The 23,520-nt window shown below is 38.1% G+C and overlaps 1 protein-coding gene and 1 pseudogene across 1 annotated transcript; both read right to left on the bottom strand.

The window, feature by feature from the left end:
* Window positions 1–15,684, bottom strand: part of LOC149148870 (CMP-sialic acid transporter 4-like) — a 43,589-nt pseudogene extending 27,905 nt beyond the window's left edge.
* Window positions 15,685–19,230: 3,546 nt separating this feature from the next.
* On the bottom strand, window positions 19,231–22,211 carry LOC149148869 (cyclin-dependent kinase B1-1-like). The gene is made up of 8 exons (XM_089442301.1): window positions 21,994–22,211; window positions 21,751–21,892; window positions 21,576–21,637; window positions 20,908–21,028; window positions 20,711–20,804; window positions 19,958–20,027; window positions 19,615–19,753; window positions 19,231–19,494 (listed from the first exon to the last, which is right to left on the bottom strand). Exons 1-8 carry the CDS (start codon window positions 22,209–22,211, stop codon window positions 19,408–19,410), a joined length of 933 nt encoding a protein of 310 aa, XP_089298427.1. The 3' UTR covers window positions 19,231–19,407.
* Between the last annotated feature and the right edge of the window lie 1,309 nt (window positions 22,212–23,520).

The following is a 23,520-nucleotide window of genomic DNA, read 5'->3' as shown; positions in this document are numbered from 1 at the left end:
TGCTTAGAAGCAGTACAGCCACGAGAGAATATACGGGGAAATAGCCAGAGGAAAGTACATCGGTTCGCAAGGCTCCTACAAAGGAACTCGAGTTTGACTTAGAACGCGCATAGGAGACATTCATGGAAGCTAAGAAGAGCTTCATAGAGACCTCCACTTTAGGTAGTAAGGATCAACCAGAGCCAGGAATGGATCCTTCAATGCTCACCACCTTTTTGGAGACATGCATGGAACTGCTGCGCGAAAAAAAGGCAGTTAAAGGACTACAAGAACCGATCGCTAGGTGCATGAGGTCAGGGGAACCGTGCGTCATCTGGAAACTAGGGAAGAATGCATTGCACACTGGAAAGGAAATGAGGTTGACTACACAGATTGGGGAATATGAAATGTATCAGGTGATCCTAGATCTAGGTTTGGAAGCGAATGTATTACCAAAGCAAACATGGGAATGCATGGGCAGGCCCATGTTACAGTGGTCCCTTATTCAATTACAAATGGTGAACCAACTAAATATTTTTCCCATGGGGAGATTGCAAGGGGTAACAGTTGATATTGAAGGCACGAGCACGTAGGCGGATTTTGAAGTAATAGAGATTGTCGATGACAACAATCCCTATCCCGCGTTGTTAGGAATAGACTGGGCCACCAATATGAATGAAGTCATCAATCTGAAGAAGCGCAAAATGATCTTCGAGAAAAAGTCACTATGCGTAGTAGTCCCATTGGACCCAGCTGAAGGAGCGCACTACACTGAACCAGTGCGCAACGACGATAGTGATGATGATCTTGATTGTATTTATAAGATAACTGCGTGAGACCAGGATTGGGTGAATCCAACTGCAGATGGGAGGATCTTGTGGGAGTGCGAAAGCTCCTGCACTTCGGATTCAGATGAAGAAGTAGAGCGCTGGCAGAATTGGTTGCATGAAGTGACAATGATGAATTGCAACATGATGATTAGATCGCTGCGCTGCGTGACAACAGAAGCAAGAGAGCTACCGACATATGATGGATTGATAGTAGTGGATGAATTCCTAAGTAAATTCGAAAGCACAGTACTAGAACAGTAGCGGTTCGATGCGTTGAAGTGGGCACTGTGTGCAACACCTGCACAATGGTGGGGTACACATCAAGGAATTTTCAAGGATTGTCGCGGATGCATAAAGATGATGTGCATACGATTTGGGAAACCGAAACTACGGCTAGAAGACAAATACGATGGATGAGATGACCCATGCACGCACCTCGCAAAATGGACCAAGGTCGATGGGGAAGAACCACAGCTCGAATGGGTACACTTGTTTTACCATACCTTGGATGTAATACCCATGAACTGGTATACTGAGATAGAACTCCAACATGGTATAGGCAAATGGGATGTCTTGCGCGAGGGATTTTTGTTAAAATTCACATTTGAAGACTGATTGTCAGATACTGTTGACGATGTGCTACAAGCAGTAAAAGCTGACATCTTCAAAATACCACAGGAGCCATTGGAAATGCTGCAACCAGTATGGGCAACCCAGTTAAGTAATGCTCTAGAATGTTATAACATGCAGGTGGAGGAGGAGGATGACGACCCCTGAAATTGATATTCCAGAAACTGAAGGCTGTTGCGAGGTTCGAGGACCATCAATTGAGGATCCCAACATCACCGCGCCACTAAAAACAAAGCAGGTAAACATTGGCATAGAAGCGGAGCCTGAGTATGCGATGCTTGGGGACTATTGGGACGATTCTACCATAGATAAGGTCACTGAGTTACTCCACGAATACCCAAACTTGTTCCCGACCAAAATCACGGACTTAAAAGGGGTCATTGGCGACTTAGGGATGATGAAGATCACTCTGAAACTAGATGCGAAGCTAGTTAAGTAGCGGCCTTACCACTTGAACCTAAAGTATAGAGAAAAGGTCTGCGACGAATTAGATAAAATGCTCGTAGCTAGAATTATCAAACCAGTGGAAGAATCCAATTGGGTGAGTCCTATGGTAGTGCAGGAGAAAAAACAGAAAGGAAAAATAAGAATATGTGTGGACCTTAGGAAGCTCAACGACGCCTAAGTTCATGATCCATTCTCGACACCATTCATAGATGAAGTATTGGAGAATGTTGGCAGTCAAGAAGCTTACTCATTTACAGATGGCTTCTGAGGGTACCATCAGATTAAGATCGTGCTGGAAGATAGGAGCAAAACAACCTTCGTAACATAATTGGGCTGCTTTCAGTACACTGTTATGCCCTTTGGACTGAAGAACGCGTAAGCGATATTTTTGTGCATAGTGGTGGTAGCGTTCAAAGAATACATCCACAAGTTCTTAGAGGTCTATCTGGATGATTGGAATGTCTTTGGATTAGTTAAGCACCATGTAGCGAGCTTACGGTTAATGTTGGATACTTGCTGTCGACACCAGATTGCGCTGAACCTTAAAAAGTGCACCTTCCTCATTCCCTTTGGCAACCTGCTAAGCCATGTGGTATGAAAAAAATTCCTGATGGTGGACCCTGTGAAGATTGTTGTTATTCTGAATCTGGAAGCACCGCGCAGTGTCAAATAGTTATGCACTACTTTGGGGCACACTAGCTACTATAGGAAGTTTATCAAGAGTTATGCCCAAATAAAAGCGTCGATGGAAAAGCTATTGAAAAAAGATATGACATATTGTTGGAATGATGAGTGCATGAAGAGTTTGGATGTCCTAAAGGGGAAGCTGGTCTCCGCGCCAGTTTTGGTCTTCCCGAAATGGGACGTGGAATTTCATGTACATGTTGATGCGTTGTGTATCGCGTTGGGAGCCGTACTCACATAGGAGGGAATGGAGGGTGTGGATCACCCGATCACGTTTGTGAGTTGAATATTTTCCAAAGTAGAAAATAACTACTCTACCACCAAACGCGAGGGGTTGGTAATGGTGTATACGCTCCAGAAATACCGACACTATTTACTTGGAGGACATTTCAAGATGTATACCGACCATTCCGCGTTGAAATACTTGGTGAAAAAGCCTATGTTGTGGGGCCGCATATGCAGATGGATCTTACTGTTTCAAGAATATGATTTTGAGGTCATAGTCAAGCCGGGACACTTAAATGCAGGACCAGACCACCTGTCACGAATTGAGACAGGTGAGGATCTAACAAATTTGGAGGAGGGACTACCTGATGCACAGCTCTTTGCAGTACACGTTGCGGACGGACACTTCGAAGACATAATCCATTTTCTAACAACAGGGATTGCACCGAAGGAGTACTCAATCCAATAGAAGAAGGAATTGGTGGTGTGCGCGGTGGATTTTTCTGTCATCGCAGGGCACCTCTACAAGATAGGCAACGATGAGATATTGCGAAGATACATACCTGAATTTGAACGATGTCAGATCCTCGTGGAAGCACATGGGGGTGCTGTAGGCGGAAAGTATGCAGGACACACGATTGACAAAAGATTCTTCGTGCAAGGTTATGGTGGCCGACCCTGCACCGGGATTCAAAAGCGCATTGTAAGACCTGCAATATATGTCAATGGACAGGAAAACCATCTCGAAGGGATGAGATGCCGTTAAATCCCCAAATGACACTGCAACCATTTGAGAAATGGTAAATCGAGTTTTTGGGCCCAATCAAACCTCAGGGACATATCGGTGCGCGCTACATCATCACCGTGACAGAGTACCTAACACGATGGGTGGAATCACAACCAGTCAAGGACTGCACACCCGCCATGACTGCAAAGTTTTTGTTCGAAAATGTGTTGACACGATTTCGCTGCCCGCAAATCTTAATGAGCGATCGCGGAACACATTTCTTGAATGAAACCATCAACACGCTCACAGAAGAGTTCCAGGTTTATCACCAGAAAAGTACACCATATCACCCATAGGCTATTGGGACAGTAGAAGCATTCAATAAAATACTGGAGACCACATTAACCAAAATATGTAATGCGCAGCGAGATGACTAGGACCTGCGCGTACCCGCTGTGTTATGGGTGTACAGGACAACTTGCAAGAAATTGACAGGACAAACACCATTCTGTTTGGTCTATGGTATGGAAGCAGTCATGCTGATGGAGTACATCATACCTTGTCTGCGAATAACAACACTCACAGGCATGACGGACTGCGAAGCTCTGGAAGAAAGGCTCAAACAATTAGAAGAACTCAAGGAAGAATGATTTCTGGCTGGATTTCACCAGTAGGTATAGAAGAAGCACGAGAAAGCTTGGCACGACTACCATATCAAGTTGCACACCTTCAAGGTAAATGATTTAGTGCTACTGTATGACAGCAAGTTCGAAAAATTTCCCGGAAAATTTAGAATGCACTGGTTGGGACCATATGTGGTAAAAGAGGTCATAGATGGAGGCGCAGTCCAGCTAGTCAAACTTAATGGAGAACCCTTCCCAGGAAAAGTAAACGGCAATCACCTGAAGCCCTACACAGGTGGGCCGGCTATCTGACTAACCGATTGAAGCACAGTCTTCGCGACCCAAGGAGCCGGTGAGGGGCACTGGACTATAAACACAAGCACTAGAAGTCGGTACCAAAGAAGAGAATCAAGTCAGATGCAGATGATTCAGAAGCAGAAATGGAGTAGATCCAGTAGAAGGCAGAATAGTGTGCTGCGGACCTTCGTGCAGCACAGGCAAAGTTGGAGGGGCTCTGTGCCAAGATCACTACACCAGTAGAGGGACTCGAGACAAGTCATGATGATTGTGTTGGGGGCCTGCTGGGCATGGGTTCCCCCGCATCAGGTTTTGGGGCTCAAAGCCCAAGTTTTGGTCAAAGATGGTGTATAACTCCGCGAAGTATAGGCGTGGAGTGCGAATTGTATAATTGAGTCATAGGGTTGTACACCCCAAGAATTTTAATTTAATGTAAAGATGCGTTGGCCTACCCATGGTACGCGGACCATGGGATTGTATAAATAGATCGAGGCTCTAAGTGTAGAGATAGCTAAGGAGGAGAGAATAGATAGAATAACGAAGGCATGGTAAGAGAATAGAGGGAAATTTGAAGTGTATTGGGTCATAGTGGTAGGAAGAGGCTCTACAGCTAAGTGCAAAGAGGCCTAGTAAAGTATGTAGCTGAGTGCGTGGACCCCTGCAGCTAAGTGCATAGGGCGGAGTCGGGTTTGTACTTGGGATTGAAAGATAATAAAGAGAAGTTTATTCTTTGCATCTATTTTGGAATCTTTATGTTGATGTTATTCATTGCTTTACTTTGTTTATTTACTGCATGCACTTGATGAATACTCGTATGAATTCTTATATGTGAATTTAACCTAAGTAAGCAGCTAAAAAAGACTAATTAAGGAAGACTTGGGTAAATAGCACGGGGCGCGCTGCGGCTAGAACTGCCCGAAGACAATATCGTAGGATGCGGGGTGCCCGAAGGTGTGCATAGCGGAGTAAGTGCAAAGGTTGGACCGCATACCAATTTCCTCCTATGAGACATCCTTAGGTGCAGAAACCTGGTTCTAGAACCCTCCCATACTACTTCGGGTGAGACCTCGGTCGACGCTCCGTGGACTATTGCTGAAAGGGCCAGTACTACCAGGATTTTCTTGGCTAAATCACTTTCAAACCCGGATCAGGCCCCACTAAGCCAATATCAATCATTTGGCCATTTGTTTCATTAGTCATAGACTTACAATAAATATAATTAAGAAATACACTATCTTTTCTAAATCCTAAAAGCACTCCATAAATCACCCATAAATCACTCCATAGATCAACTTTCCCTAAATCCTAAAATCACTCTCTGATTTATTCCTTAAGGCTCTCATAATTTATTCTCTAAAAATCTCATGATGTATTCCATAAATCTATTATGCTCTTGAAGGCAACTTTGCTTTTGCCTTATGGAAAACTCTCTCCTATCCATAGTTTTTCTAAAACTATTCTATAATAATTAAATGGAACAAAAAATATTTACAATTAAGGAATTATAATTCCTATACAATATTGAAATACCTTTTGGAGCTTTATCTCTAAAATCTTGATGACTTGGAAGCTCTAATGCTCCTGCATCATAGGGGTTTGAGTCCCTTTTGGGGTAGCCGCAAGCTCTAGGAGGGATTTTCTCCCTTAGCTGCAGGCTATAGGAGCCTTATTTGCCTAGCAACAACCTTTTTAGGCTTGGCCATAACCCTTTGGGGCCTCCAAACCATAGATACAACCTTATTTTGGCTTCTAGACCCTCAAAACAGGCCTTATTCGCCTTTATTTCGTAGACATAGTGATTTTTTGACATATTTGTGGGGTTTTGACATCTAATTTGACACTAATATTTGTGTTGCAGGCTTAGGGTAAGTTTGGAAATTATTTGTAATTGTTTTCTATCATTTTGAGCCATAAATCTTGGGTTTCCTTGCTAACTGCTTGTTTTGCAGACTTACTAGCCTCTTTAACAAGTGTTTGAAGGCCTAGAAGTGCTCAACAATCCATCAACCAGTCATTGAAGCCCTATCTTTAGTCATAATAGGGATGATCTATTTCATTTCAAGGCTAAGAATTGTGTTGCAGGTGTCTCAAGGTCTTATAGTCCATTGGAAGGTCTACTAGCCATCAAAATAGGCCTCTAGCCCTAAGGGTTTTCTCTCTTTCCTCATACTTTCCTCATTGTTTTGCAATCATATCTAAAGCATTCATTTTATAGTGGTAAAATATGATCCAAACACCTTAATAAGCTCTAAAACACATTGGCATAAGTCTATAATCATTTCACACTTTATCTCAAGTAATAAGAAAGACTTGTGTCATTACTCCTAGGGTGTTCTAAGTGATTTTCAAGGTTTGATATATAATTTTCTGAGTTTGATATACATGCTAAAACAATAAGGGAATATCTTAAGAAGCATGAAAAACCCATACAAATTCATTCTCATAGCTTAAGATGTTCCTACATTTAATTTTGTCCTCATGTGCAAATGTTAAGTGGGTTTCTCTTGTAATTTTTGTTGGGCTGATCAATAAGAATAAAAGATCATTGTGCATCTAACTTTTTACATCTTCTTACATTTACATAGTTCATTTCACCTCTATAAGTCACTATTGGTAATCTCATCGGAAGACGATTAACTTGACATTGGCATTGTATTAATATCACTTGTTTGTTAATGCTCTTGTGAAGTAATTAGAATACTCTTATATCCTATTGTTTCTAATTGATAAGTGACATAAGGAATTGGTTGCTCATTGGATAGGAATATCATGTTTCTTAACATCATTATGACCTAAAGATAATCTTGTGATATCATTCCCTTCGAGTAATATTGTGATCAAAATTGTGATATTGGAAATTGCTAATTGTGTTGTGAAATCTCTTGCTCCATTGGTGTTGCTAATCCTTTGGTTTCTAGTTTATGTATCAAATTGTTAAAGGATTCATTTGAGCACTTGTTATCCCAATATTGTCAATCAAGTGATTTATATTTGGGCACTCTAGTCATCTTGTTTCATTATCACATTATTTTGATTGAGATTTTCCCTAATATTTCTCTAAGTACTTTGTTTATACTCTTATATTAAACATCATAAGCATATAATCCTAAGTAATTTAACTTAAAGTACTTAAGAGGCCATTTGATAATCTCATTTAAGGAAATCACTCATAACTTTCACTTTATCCTTGGATTAGTTGTGCATTAATTAATTTACCTCCAAGCATAAGCTTGGTTGAAAGAAGATAGGGCCCCCTTTCTCACCCAACTTGTGAAGTTTATACCCTCACTTGTGGTTAACACGATGGCCTTGCAGTTTTCAGTGCCATAGTCCCTGCAATTCCAGTGGCTAGAACTCCGTGGTAGGTATCGTTAATAAGGCCATAGCCTTCTTCACTTGGGTTTCTCTCTACAACCTACATTTGAGACTGACTGCAAAACAATTAAGAGAAAGAATTTACTTAGAATAGGCATTTAATCTAAAATTAACCAAGATCTTGCATTTCACTTAATCCTAGGTTTCACATCTCATATAGGATATTTTTCATCCTAGCAACAACTGTTCATCCGGTAACTTGGAAATTAATCTATATTGTGCAAGTAATTTGACTCCTAAGGCACTAGTCTCTAATCAATAATTTCGATAAATCTAATCAAGTTGTGCTAAATAATTAAACTTTCCAATCATCTTTAGCTAAGTTGCTAAGCCATTCAGTTGTGTCTCTTAAATTCATCGTTTCATCCATAGGGAATATCCCCCTTAACCTACTGTAGGGAGACAACTTAAAAGGAGAGGGTTAGGATCACAGTGACAACCCCTACCCTGATCATTGTCAAATTCACATGTACAATTTAAGTGACAACAAAGCCCTTAGCAAAAATATGCTATCCTTGCTAATTTGGGTTTTAGCTTCCTAGATAAGAGGCCAAAATTATTCTATTTGAATTTACTCATCGACATACATAATTTCTTGGTTCTTGTGTTGCAATAGAAATTTATTCTCTCTCTTATCCTTCTACTTGTTCTTATGTTGCAACATAATTCTTTTCTTCTTCCTTCCCTTCTTCTATTTCTAGTGTTTGTTATAACCTTCTTTACCACTCCTCTACATTAATAGAGACCCCATTTCAACTTAACTTAGTTGTTGGCTACAATGCATCCCCTTTTACCCTTGATTTTACTTATATGGCTCTTACACAAAATTATTAGATGTTATAGGGATGAAATTACATAATTTAATAATTTTTCATAATTATGAGATAAAAATTATTTTGTGGCCGAGGAGGTTCCTATTGAGTTGGAAAAATATCATAATTAAGCGTGAACCTTTTGCATGACTTGTAATTGTTAGATTCACCTGCCATCAAGTCTTTCAATGACATGTATCCATGAAATTCATATGTTATCAATCCTAACTTTTCATGGACCTAAGTGTCTAGATACATCATCATGAGTATATGAAAAGCCTATATCATGATATCCTCTAAAAAAGAGAGGAGGAGATAGAGAGTATTTCTCAGTTATGCTAGTGGAATTCTGCGAGAACTTCCTTTACATGTGAGATGATCCCAACCTTACAGTGAGTCAAGGGAGGATTCAAATTAAGGATTGATGAGGAGAGTAGCTATATGCCAAGGTATAATGTGTATCTACCATTATTATTAATAAAAGAATTTATGAATTCTCCCGCATATGTTTTATGTATTTTCGTATATATGTAGATTTGATTATTATTTGTATGCGTTGATATGCCCTTTGGGGAAGACAAAAAATTGTTTGTTTGACTGTGCTTGTGTGTAGGGGCTTAGATCGAGGAGTTAAGAGTAGGATATTCAAGTGGAAGTAGGATATCCAAAGTTGTCTTCAAGCTTCACAATATTCACCAACATGCGAGGGATTAGGTATGCATTCTCTGTCCCACTAGATAATATGTTTGTTATGTACTTGCTTTGAATCTTTGGAGTTCATGTACACTATGACACACTTCGCTCGACGGATCTAAGGGAAAGATCCATGGAGAAATAACTTATTACATCCTAAGAATTTGTTGAGGTAACAAAACTAGAAACTCCTTTGGGACTTGCATATCCCTAGTTTTTGGTTCCTCTTTCCAGAGTATTGAATTTTGAATTCTACCAATTCTTGAGTCTTTCTCTATAATTTCGACCTTGTCTAGGCCAATTACAAGCTAAATTTTATTTGTATTATTTAGATATGAATTTTATTTTACTTTAGATCTCAACCTTGGGTGCACGTTACCCCATATTATCAATTTACAGAGTGACCTCAAGGCTTGGTTGTTTGCTAGGTATTCTCCTTGTAGTAACTTGTCCTTGGTCGCCCACTATCTCAGAGCGACTGCCTATGTAGATTGATTTTTTCGTAGGGTTTCCTACAATCCCTATTAAAAGGTCTCTAGATATTTCATGATATGTTGATTGATGATCTGATCTTCTTGCGATATGGTCAAATTGGCTTTGTATTGGCCTGATCTATTTACTTGTTTGCGATTTTGGTTTGTTTTTTCAAGGTTACATTATTTGTTTAATCACTTTTGATACTGATTATTGTTTATTTTATTTTTGTGACATTGTAAGCTTGATATGAGTGGTGAAGTGAATCTTTGTGTTATCTTTTCTTATTTGGGTCATAGAGAAATGCAAGTTTTGTGGCCTCTCAAGACTTATTTCCTTTTTCTAGGGTTTGGATTGTTTTCCTTGTAGGTTTTTGTTTGCTTTCTTCCTGAATTGAACTGCAAATTGAAACTTCCTCTTTTGAAAATATTGTCGATCTGAGTGTGATGAGCCATAATTCATATCTTTTCTTTGCAAAGCCTTAGTTTCTACCTTTTGAGTGCTTGTTGGTGCTTTCTTTGGAATTGTTTAAGAGTTTTTTCTTTTTTTATTATTACAAGTTTCTTTGTGGATTTATTATTTTGTGAATTTAGTGAATTTAAGAGTGATCATTGAGAGTGAATGTGAGGCTTTATTTATTTCTTTGAAAAAGGAAAATATCTCCTCTATCCTTCTTTATATATTTTTTCATCGAACTCAAAATAGAAAATTGCACTTCATTTAGCTCGCATTATGATTGCTATTGAGTCTTTTTCACACCATATCATTTTCACTTCATACCCTTGCATAATTTATTACCATAAAATAAAGCATAGTAAAAATTTATTACACATTTTTTGGATATAGCAAACCAACAATAGCTTATGGTTGTAAATCCCCATAGTAGGGTTTGTAGAGGAAAATTTTCAAGGCTATCAAATTGAAATGAGATCTACTAAATGTTGCAAATCCATTTTCACTCTAGACACTTGCCAAAAATATCATCTCACATAGGAGTTAAGCATGTGATCACATCGGGAATTGGTGGAGTGACATCCCTTCTCTCAAGCTACTGGTGTTTGAGAATTGTGTACCTTACAATGGGATCTCTTTGAGAGGTGTAAAAATCACTTTGAGAAATATCTCAAGAGGTTTCATGCTTAGTTTCCCTACCTACGCATATGGTTCTAATCACATGTGCCCCCCCATTCATTTGATTATGAAGTGATAACCATCGTGGCCTATATTGTAGGGCTCTTATCTAGGTGATTGTGGGTGGGATTCTCCATAGTACCTAAGGTAGATGTCAATCACCATATTAGTGTTCCTGGAGGGTGACTCTCAACCCCATCGATGCAATTGCACTAATTAAGGTTGATATAGCTATGGCTAACCAAACTATCCATTTTTCTCGAAGACTTTTAAACCTTTCTCCCGAAGATGAAGATCCACCACCTAGAAGATGTAGGATAACTTCAATATTGGAAGCCTTAAATCAAACTTGAGTTGGGGGGATAAGCTTGGTTCTACGGGAGAAGACTTGGTCACTATTGAGGTTATAGATGAAAGTTTTTGCCACACTTTAACCCACCTTTAACTAACCCTCTTGTCCATGTACTTGTACAACTAAGTGCATATTTTTCTGAACTATTTTCCATGTTCTCTCATCCCATGTCTGGTGAGAGTGGTGGATCTACCATGGGTAAATGGGTTCCTCATCGGCATCCATGTTGGAGTGTATTTTTTCATGTCGCATTTACCACTGACCTATGTCATAAGGCCCACTACCTCATTTTGACTACATCTCTATCCTTGTAACAATGCATTCCACCAATTGCTACTGCATCCAAACAAGTTTTCTAAGTTGGTTTGTCCCTCCTTCTACCTAACTTTATGTTTGGAATAGGGTGAAATATGAGCCAACCTACAAGAGTTGGGTGGTTTACACCTAGTTCATCTATCCCTTTGGTCTCTATCTCTAGCATGGGTCAGTTATCTTCAACAAAAATGTTTGGGGATCTATGTTTATCCTGGTCCATCTAGGGGAAATCCTATTTTCGGAGGGAACCTTTAATCCTTGGGGTACTTATGTGTTTGGAGGAATGTCGTTTTCTCAAGGTTTTCAAACCTTAAGAGGGGATAATTTACCTGGGGGTAATATCCCTATTAGCGCAACTATGCCCATGATTATTTAATTTACGATGATGTTTTTGCACTAGAAGGTCTTCCTTCTAGTGGTGGGTATAATCCCCTTGGTAGTCATGCTTTAGGGAGTTCCTTTATCTCTAGGGGAAATCCCCTTAGGGAAATCATCCTTTCATTGTGATGGCTAGTCAAAGGCCTTAATAATCTAGTTTTGGTCAACCCTTATCTTTTGGAAACTTTGTTATGGGGGGACCGCAAGGTTCATCTGGGGGTCCTTCTATACCTTCAGATCCATTTAACCAACATTAGCTTCCATTCCTAACATCTCTTGATTTTTCTAGACTTGGAAAATCTAACTAACAACACCATATGCCATGATCTTGTGTCATCTCTGATGCTCGCCAAATTACTGTCTGACATTCACAAATTTGAAGGAAACTTGGGAGAGAACTTGACTACACATATTACCACTTATCATCTATGATGTTCTTCTAATTCCTTGGTGGCCGATTTTGTGAGGTTGCATCTCTTCTAAAGAACCCTAATTGGAGATTCCACAAAATGGTATATCGAGTTGGATAAGGAATCATATAGTGACTACACCTCGATTCTAACATTCATGAACCACATTTTAATTACCTTCATGAAAAGTGGTTGGAATTTATCTCTAATCTACCTTTAAGTAGGAAATCTCTAACCATATTTCTAATTACATTGAGGAGTGGAGGCATAGGAAGTGCCCGATTAGGAAAAATATTCCTGACTAGTTTCTCAAAGATTGGTTTACTAGATCTTTGCTACCACCTTTAGCCAAGGTTGTCATTGTGGCTAAGGAAACTATTAAGAATCAAACTATTTTGCTTGCCCAACATCTTGACTTGATTTATTCTTAGTTAGGGAAATTTACATGACATCATCCCTAATGCTCCCCGTCCTTAAAATAATCCACATAAGCTTAAACTGGGACCACATTATGATGGTGTAGTTGGTTTTGCCTCTTCTCATGTTGTGAGCCAATTTACTACTCAATTGGGGCAACTGATCATCACTTCACAAGCTCCAAAAATTGTTCCCAGTTCTTAATAAGCCTCATTTTCTGAGAAAACCACTAAGATTCATACGGTGTAGTCCATGCAACCTAAAAATCCTCAACACGTAGTGGGAAGAAGAAGAAAAACAAGTAGAAATACACTTCTAAACCTACTAAGGGGATTGAACAATCTCGACCTAATTAGGGTGGAGGCACAAATGAGTGATGACAAAAGGTTAAATTCCCTTGCAATATTTATTGGGGGGATCACTTACCTCATGAGTGCTTGTGAATGGATGAGATTCATTGTCTACTTGTGTAACTAACTACCACTTATCACTTGGCTATTTTGACACTTTCATTCCCTGCCCAGCCTCAACTAATGTTTGCACAACCTCCTCCACCTCTGCTTGGGGTGATCAAGATATTAGAGGCTAAGATCTAGGAATCATGAATGTTGAGAGAAAGCGGAGAGAAAGCATATAGATCTGCCCAAACATTGAACATAAACTACGCAGTGAATGCCTCACAACATAATAAAAGAAGATAAAGTTTTTATTAAATGGAGAAATCATTTACAACTACATTATTGTAGACCAATTTGTCCTTTTGCAAGGCGAGGCCTGTTACTTATAGTATTATTGACGCGTTTTTGAGTCATGTGATTCAATATCATGGGTGGATAATGTTTTCCATTCAAATCAATCCTCCTGCCTTAGGAAGCAATAGTCTTCATTGCATCAAGTTCCCTTCTTAGAAGCTTTTATTGAATATAAGCCAATTAAGAGAATAATTGTGTGGTTGACCCATAACTATGGGTTTGTGGATGATCCAAAACCAATTGTTGTTGAAGACAAGGGTTTTGTGTGGTTGACCCATAATTGTGGGTTTATAGATGACCCATAACCATGATGAATGAAGGTCCGAGGATAGAGTTACCCTGTAATGCTTGTGGGCCAACTGTGATATTGAGAATGTATGACTTGGAAAATAGTCTTCGATGGAAAGGGTTTGAGTGGTTTACCCATAACCATGGGTTTGTGGGTGACCCATAACCATGATGAATGAAGTTCCAATGATAGAAATACTCTGTAATGCTTGTGGGCCAATTCTAATATTGACATTGCATAACCTAGAAAATGGACTTCGAGATAGTTCATTTGTCAGTATGCTAATGTAGAGTAGAAATATGGTGGTTTATCTAGAGGCTATCTTTATAAATGTTCACTATCCAATGAGGTTGAAAATCCTTCCTCCAAGTACTCAAATTTCACATTTTTTTTATTCCCATTGTTGTTATTTGATAATACTTCCATGACATTACATTTGCATTGATAGGGATACTTTTTTGAAGCCATAAGTAAAGTTTCACATTTTTTATTCCCATTGTTATTATTTGATAATACATCCATGAGATTACATTCACATTGATAGGGATATTTTTTCACAGCCATAAGTATGCTTTAAGATAGTCAACAAAAATAACCCTTTAGCCATGGGCACCCTTAGCTGCTAAATGCATTACTAGAAAAGAAAAATACAAAGCTCCAACATGCTTGGCCTAGCTTGCTTGATGCATGAGGAAGGATGTGAAATGATGCTGGCCAACTTAAAGAGAATGATTTAGATAACTACGCAATGCTAGTAACTACATTAACTACTTTTGAGTCTGACATCCTAGAAGTACCACGTACCTCCTCCGTAGAATTTCCATTTCCATATAAAAACAAGTTTTGAAGGTATATACTTTCCTCAAATTGGCTCTTTAAGGTACATTCATTATAAACCAAGGCCAAAGATGACACAATAATAAAAAGTAATGTACATAGATATGCAATAATTGCAACCAGAAGACCTAACCCAGTAGTATCCTATGGTAATGGACGAAGCTGATTCATAGTGATCCCAATCAACCAAAGAGGCAGTGCTTCCCACTACACCATTGAGAACTTCTGGGGCATGATGAATTTTAACAACAATGCAATAACCAGAACCTTGGAGTTGCCGAACTTAATTACTATTGCTGGATTGAAATGAAGTTGCATGATGAACTTCACAGATAATTATTAGCAGTATACAATAGTGTTGGCACAGTAAGCATGTAATTTGAGCGAGGTGCCTGCAATATTGCGGATGGTGAGAGAATAGATTTCTCTCCGACCTTTTGTTTGCAGGCCTGGAACAGGAGCATGATAATGGAAAATAGAAATTTTGTTGCCTTTCTGACGAAATTAACACTCACAGGATTAAGATTGAACTTGCCATCAACTTTAGACATGTAAACCAGAATTGGCTGAAGGCTAATTAGAATGCAATCACCTGCAACCAAAATAATATTCAAAGCGCGAGACCTGGAAAAGATCTTGCTCCGATGCTGATCATATGCCCTCGAAATAGCACGAGAAGTTTGGGAAAGACCTAATGTAGTAGAGTCGCAAACACTGCATTCTATCACCCATTCTGCATCTTGCTGTACACCAGCCCCGAGACCGCAACAGTGAAAATACAGATCAAGAGCGTGATTCCAATGCCATATCCAATCAGAATCTTCTCCTCTTTACCGAATTTCATTTCGAGAAAAATCCTAATGATGCTATGGAAGAGAATCATCTGAGTTCCACCCTCCATGAAGAGGAAGTCCAACCTTGTCGACCATGAACATTGAGACAAGAACACTGAACGTTATGACTGCCCCTTTCATGATTGCAGAGTAGAGTGAGGCGTCGTTCCCCATGCCCAGGTTCTGGAATATCACTAGTGCATAGAACAGAACCGAGTTGTTTCCCGACCGTTGTCATTATAAGCTACAACCTGTTTCTCTTCTTCAGAAGATTCCAAAATGAATGCTTCACAGTCTCCGCAGACTCATTGATCTCAAATAAGTTGTTGATTTCAGACTTTTGTGATTCAAATAAGTTGTTGATTTCAGACTTTTGTTTTTGTGATTTATATTATTATTGTAAATGTTTCTCTTATTAATGATGTATTAATTTTTAGACATTTTTGTAGACATTTCGAATCATCTGATATAGTTAGTCCTTAGAAAGAAGATAAATTGTCAGATTTAATGTGCATGTTCTATTGTGAAACTGAATGTATACCCAAAATCCCTGCACACCACCATACTCTTAGTAATACTGCTAAAATGTGACACCAGTGGGTGCTTCCTGCACAACAGGGCTTCCATGAGCATGTGATCAAGTCCCTAGGCTCTCAGCTTTAGGTTTACAAAGACATCCAAGTCATTATAGAAGTCCTTCAGCTGAGCTGAGCCCAATGGCCCCATGGCCTTCACATTCGGCGACAGTTTTTGGTACTGCGAACTCCAAGTTACATCACGAGTAATCAAGATGAAATTTTCAAAATAATTTCCGGTGTGTAGGAGGGTTCTTAGGGCTTCAAAGATGATCAAAAGGCTCTTATCCTTCACAAGTTGGCTGACCATACCCATAACCAGTTGGGCTTCCAGTGGCACGTTATTCTCTAATTGGAAAGCATCATCGTAGGATTTAGCGAACATGAAGAAACCTTCATCGACACCATTAATGATAATGTTGGCATTTTGTAGTGGTAGGAGGTACATATTTGTGGCATACCGTCCCATTCGGATCCAAATCGAAGTCTCAAAACCCTGATTTTCAATGTGCTGGTAGAAATCGAGCCACGTAACTAACTTACTACTCTTTTTGATACTATAAGATCCATCGCCATTCAAGGCCATTTGGTTAGTTATCAATAGATCAACAAGGAAGAACAATTGTGAGGTATTTCGAGTATGGCTATGCGATCTTCTTCTGATCTTGTTCATTTATTCACATTCTAGAGTCCCTTATTTGGGTTTCTATGCTTTGATCATGGTTTTTGGAAGCCATCATTGTTGTTAAAAATCTATATGAAATTTTGCATTCATTCAGATCTACAATTTACTCAAAGAGATCCATGAATGATGAGAGAAAGAGGAGAGAAAACTTACACATTTACCCAAACATTGAATAGAAACTACATAGTGAATGCCTAACATAAGAAAGGAAAATATTTTTTTATTAAATGCCACATTGTAGTGGACTAATTTGTCTTTTTGCAAGGTGAGGCATTTTACTTATAGTAGTCTCAGTTCCTTATTGAGTTACATCATTCAATATTATTGGTAAATAACATGGGTGGATATCACTTTCCATTCAAATCATGAGGGAATGGGAGGACAAAAAATTCCCTGAGAAAATGCACTATCCTTATGTGCAATGAAAAATAACTTGTCTACAAGAGCCAAATCTTATGGCACTCCTAGGTCAAGACCTCTCACTCTAGGCAAGCCTTTGGAGCTAATGTTTCGCCCACCTAAGGGTGTTCTCTACAAGTCAACACATAACCCCAATGCAAGGGTTGCTTAGCACTACAATATTGTTGAAGACTTACCCCAAGCTCCCTATGCCATGTTTTCCTTATAGATGTTACACAGTTTCCCTATGCAATGTAGATCCATGTTCACTTCTATTAGAGGGGTTGACCCCTCAGAGTTGAATTTGATAACAATTGATGTTGATGCCCCTCATTTTAGATTATCCCGTTAGGTCAATTTTCAAATCTTGATGCACGTGTTTAGTTGAGATGTACATCGCACTATTGTGGATAAGGAATTTTCCACCTGTATCATAGCATAGTCATGTTGGAAATCCCTCAGTTCTCCAACACTCATTAAGTCAAGTACCACGCTTCTTCAATCCTTCGATGGACATACCTTCATGCCTTAGGGTGTTCTTCTAGAATTTTCCATCGAGCTCAGGGGAAAGACCGCTACTGTTAATATAGAAGTTGTTGACACCCCATTGGATTATGATTTTATCCTTGGTTGTAGTTGCTTTTATGCTATATCTATTGTCATGTCATTGGTCTTCTGCATTCTCTACACTATAATGCTATATATTGGAGAAACCTTCCAACCTATGAAAGTGTCGATGTGGGTCTGTTTAAAAGCTCGTCACTCATGTGTGTCTTTCCTATATTCCCACACAACATTCCTTCTACTATTGTGGCTCCCATGCACATGATCTCTTCCATTAGTAGGGGATCCTATCAATCATCTACTCCTTGGGTGGTGCCTTCTCCTTTGGAAGTTGATCTATATGGTGAGCATACGTTGTCTTTAGTGGAGGATATTGCCTCTCCCACAATCCTATTAGTACCACTTGATGCTAATAAGAAACTCCATCCCAATATGAAACTTGATTTGGATTCTTTGCCCACATGGGTCATTGCTCTGCCTATTCCACATGACTCCCTCAACGACAAAGGATGTCATGGATTCACTTGCTAATCCCATAGAGGCTACGCTTTTTGATACCTCTATTCTCCTTGAATAGGAACTAATAGAGATTGGAAAAAGTAGATTTAATCCAACTCAAAGAACATAAAAATGATTTCAAATTTAACATTGCCAAATAATGGCATTGTCACAACCTAAAAATAGTAGGGTCAAATCACTAACTTATGACTTTTTTCAAGTGTTTCTCTCTATAATCTAAGCAAACATCTTTAAAAAAAAACATCTTTGTTACAAATTGTTTTCCTCACAACATCTTCATTTTTTAATGACAATGGAGGCAAATCTTGAATGCATGACCCTCATGGTAGTTAATGCATATGAATTTCTTCTTCTAATAAGACCTTGAATTCTCTTCCTTAGGCTTGTCATATAAGAGTTCAAGGCAGCCTTAGGATACAATTAATATTGGGGGACAATTCTCCCATATTCCCCAAATTTACATTTGTTAGATGATATTACCATAGAAATTATCCATTTAGAACAAATTTAAATAATGGAGTAAGATTACACTGGACTATATTTACATATTCTAAACCTATTTTTATTAGTCTTGAAAATGATGTTATCAACATTCAACTTTTTGAACCTTAAAATATACACATAATTTCTTTTTGCTAATTTCCATTTCTTTTCCAAAATTACCCCAAATTTTATAAAATAAAATTTCATGCCTTAAAATCACCAATTTTTCATAAAAATTATATATAATCAGTAAAAATTTTAATATTTTTATTTTATAAAAACTATTTATAATCATTAAAAATTTCAATATTTTCATAAAAATATAACCGAACCCTTTACAATTTTATTAAAACTAATAAAATTCACAACATAATATAAGGAAATTCCTTCAAACTTGTAATAATAATAAACTAACAAATGTCTCACATGAATTAAAACAACTACTTTAACGGACAAAAGACGGTCCAGTCAAACCCTCAAACCATCAAACCATGTTTTATTTCACATGTTGAGTTTCAAGCCTAGTACTCCTACATCTACATTGTATACTTAGTATTCATTAATTCGAGCAGTGGAAACCCACTCAAACTATATTTTGCATCTACCCGTTCACAAACTTCCCTATGACAAATAAAATGTTGGAGACGGACACATTCTCAAAGTACTCTCTAGCTATGCTTTACTCAACTCAGAGAAATAAGGATGCAACAGAGCACGCTTGGCAGAGATTCTCTTCGAAGGGTCACATACCAGCAGTTTCTGCAGTAATAACAAAACACAAATTTGTTTACAAAAAGCTCCTACACATTTATAAAAATGAAATAGAAGTAATAATTATTTGACAAGATTAAGCTCATTTGAATCAATGAGACGAGTTACCGATAACAAATCGAAAGCATCATCATCTAAATCCGGGACTTTGGTTCTGAGATCGCTGGGCTTCCATTGAGGAAAAGGATGCCAATAACTGAGTTGTGAAACTCCCGGCCAAACTTCTTCATTTGGAGTTCCGAGTAAGCTTTAAAAATAAAGAATAAAAATGCTTTAAACTCTTGGAAACCATTAAAAAAACATTGGTAGATAAATTCAAATTCCAGCAGTCACCAATGTCCCCTCCCTTCCACTTTGTATTAACAATCTTTTACAACATAAAAACTTTCCAAAATATCCGTGACTCCACAAATATGATGAAGAAACGGTTAGAAGAGCACTTGAAGCTTACCTGAAGATCTCCTTAAGAATCTCAAAATCATTCCATCCCACAAAGAGAGCCTTCCTTCTATACAATTCAGCTAATTCAATACAAAATAGAAGGTAAATATATTAAAAAAATAAAATTATACAAAGGTTAGCTAGTCAAACTGTATCTCAAAAAGAGCCATTCTTTTATATGGGTTTAGACATCTGTTGAAACCATTTGACATGCCCTAGGGACTTGCATGAGTATAATGTTTTATACTAGAGTTTGTGTTAAAATTGGAGGCTGGATTTTAAATGATTCTGAACGCAAGAGCTAAAAGGCAGAGCGACCAAAAACTATAATCCGAGGGGATAGAGTAGTCACACCCTCTTAAGGAAGTCATGGCAGCCTGGAAGTGTTATTGCAAGGGGCACATACATGATGATTTTCTTGATTCAATGTCATGTCATGGTTTCAAAAAGCAGCATGAAACAGAAAAGTTGAAATAAAAACAATATGACAAAGACAAGTTGAATCAAGAAAGAGATGCTTGCTTCCATGTGGCAGCATGAATCGGGTAATTTGGATTCAAAAAAGAAGAATCCAATCCATTCCGGTACAAGAAAGGAAAACGAGACTTTTGGAAACTCCGTTGGCTTCATTCGTCCAAAGGAAAAGTGAAATAAAGTAAAATCGTCCACCTGAAAGTTCGGCCAAGTTTCAAAAAAATTAAAAAGTACATTAAAAAAAACAAAGATAACTCAGAAAAACCTAGTAATGGCCAGAGAAATGTACCAAAAATGCAGCCGACACTCCACATGTCAACAGAAAGAGAATAGGTATCCTGACCCAAGAGCAGTTCGGGAGATCTGTACCAAGACACCCCTATCTGCAAGAATGCTCGATTTGTCATTAAATGATATTCATGAATAAATGCTGGGAATTTTATTATTTTAACTGCAATAAGCATGGTTATCCAATCGGCTCTTTACCATGTTTGTATAAGCCTTGCTAGATAAATCGGTAGCTCTTCCAAAATAAAACATTGCGATCTTCAGTGACACAAATTCCTCGGCCGCCGTTTCTATCCATATAGCATTGGGAGTTAGGTTTCTGCAAAACGGCAGACAAATTCATTGTAAGTGTCATAATAATAATGTCAGACAAATTCACAATCATAATAATCACAAACAAATTCACTGCCTGCAATTATAATAACTTCTTGACTGTAACTACATTGTAGCATCGAAAGGGCCAGCCGCAAACTCAACCGTAGACTTTGCGGCCGGTTCTCCGATGCCCGGAATCTACATTCGAGTTTGAGTTAAGAATGACACTTTCCGAATCCAGATTTGGGTTACTATGGCCCTTTTGAAGAGCGAACAGGATAATGCCAGATAAATTCAAATTCTCTGTAAGAACTTCCGTAAATATCATAAAGAGATGAGACAATTTTACCTTTACAACATATTTATAGTTTTTAAGTTTTAAAGAGCCGAGAAGAACCGAGTCGAATTTGTGTTAACACTTAATTTTAAAGTTTAAAAGAGCCAAAATTCAATATAAGGAAGTGCTTAGACAAATCCACTGTAAAGCTTTAACGGGTACACACAAATTCATAGTGGCAGCTTCAATAAAGATTTTAAAAAGACGAGATAACCTGTGCATGACGCCATGGCCGTGCGTAGAAGCAACGCCTTTCACCAGCTCGTACATAATTTTCTGTAAAATATCACACCGTTAACCCTCAAAACCACAATTTTCACATACAATCCACAGGTTCCGTTAAAGCTTTAAATCTCCTTGCAGAAATCGACAAAATCGCCTCGCCGCACCTTGATAACCAGGGGCGGTATTGTGAGCGATCGCTCGCGATATCTGTTGATAAATAAATAAAGATTCGACTTCATATCGTCAAATACCATATGAAGGCGAAATTTGCCATTTCCACTCTTACGGCGTTCCACATCTCGCAACCTGCAGACATGGATGTCGACAAAACGAGCAAACTGAAATCAACATCCCCCCCTGAATAAATTAGTGAGGGAATTCTGCTAATAATAATAAAATAGTTATACTTGACTACGTTGCAGGCGCTGTCGGACAGCATCCGTAAAATTGATATCTCTCTGATATAAGTGGTAGTAATTCCTCGATCAAATTCAAATTCAATGGGAGCAACCTTGAGAGCCACCTCCTCCTGAGTTTCTCGCATTATGGCCTTATAAATATTTCCGTACACATCAACTTCTAACAACTGGCACCTTATATACTTCGGCATCTGATCAAGATTCATCTTACTGCTACAAAATTGAAAACTATAAGCTAATTTTCCCTTCAAACAATGGCGGAGCAGGGTGAAAGCACGCTTTTAAAGGCCCTTAAGGGTGACCCTTCGCCTTCGCTTTCCTGTTGCATCCATGGCGTGTTTTGGTTCCTGAAATACAAATATTATTCATTATTGCGAGGGGTTTATGGATTGTAACTTTACATGTGTTTTATTTCAGTTTGAAATTTGTAATGATAAATATTTTTTTTAGTAAAGTTACAAAATTTTATTGTGTTTTTAGGTATTTGAATAAGTTAAATCCATTTATAGGTTAAAAAAATTAATAGTAATATATTTAATAAAAAGATTAAAAACTTAAAATGTTCCTAACTTTTTATTTAATTTTATTTTTACTATAGATATTGAATAAGCATGAATAGTAATGATAAATTTTAGATGGCACTCACAAAAGTGAAATAACGGAATTAAAATAAAATCACATGACATTAATTATGATTTTTGGTTTTAGAGAAATGTAGGGTTTTTAATTGCTTTTTGTTTCAAAGATTTTGATGTAACAATGGTGCTCTCAATATGCTAGTATGGGTAAGGTTACCAACTCTTCCTCTCGTCTTTTGGGTGAGATTACCAAATCTTTCCCTCCTCTTTTGGCATCATAAGATCCTTAAATAAGCAACACTTAGGGCTCATTCAAAAATATGGAGAGAGAGAGAAAGAGTTATTTACCTTGACCAAAATCTATATAAAAATAGACCTAAGTAAAGATTTCTTGATTGCATTCAACTTAAATATAAAAACTTCTAGTGGACCCAATTTATGGATTATGAAAATATAACATTTAGATGTCAATCATGCTACCAAGATTGACACTTGTAGGACATATACCCTTGGGTAAAAAGGTACTTAAAAAGAAAAATGGGTAGGCCCACAAAACAAAAGGATGGCAACCTTTTGATCCCTACTTCATAGAGGAAGAAGCAGGGGAAAGCACATAGAATCCTCCAATTTTGAGTGTGTGTTATATTCTTTCCACGGCTAGTTGGGGGGTTTCAGGGGGGCGATAGCCCTATTGCACAAAGTTTGGGGCAGTGCTCTCATAATTTTTTTTTGGACCCTATATTAGGTGGGCAGACCTACCTATGCTTTTGTGCATGGGTTTTGCACATGATTTTGGGCATGATGGTATTCTGCCCATGGTATTTTGTAGATCCGATTTAAGAAACTACAATTATGTATCCAATATTAATGGATTGTGGTTTATGAATGCCTCAACATGTATATATTCTAATCCTAAAGTGTTGGATTGGTTCATGAG

Source organism: Pinus tabuliformis, chromosome 9 (genome assembly GCF_031772625.1).
Source record: "Pinus tabuliformis cultivar Carrire ecotype Pingquan chromosome 9, CPIR1, whole genome shotgun sequence".
Lineage (NCBI taxonomy): Eukaryota > Viridiplantae > Streptophyta > Pinopsida > Pinales > Pinaceae > Pinus > Pinus tabuliformis.
This window is presented reverse-complemented; position numbering and strand designations above follow the sequence as displayed.

Coding starts and splice junctions, on each gene's coding strand:
- LOC149148869 (XM_089442301.1), bottom strand. CDS start 22,211: ATGAATCTTGATCAGATGCCGAAGTATATAAGGTGCCAGTTGTTAGAA. Junction 21,029..21,575: donor GGCCATGGCGTCATGCACAG/GTTATCTCGTCT, acceptor GCCGTTTTGCAG/AAACCTAACTCCCAATGCTA. Junction 20,805..20,907: donor GCAAGGCTTATACAAACATG/GTAAAGAGCCGA, acceptor GCATTCTTGCAG/ATAGGGGTGTCTTGGTACAG.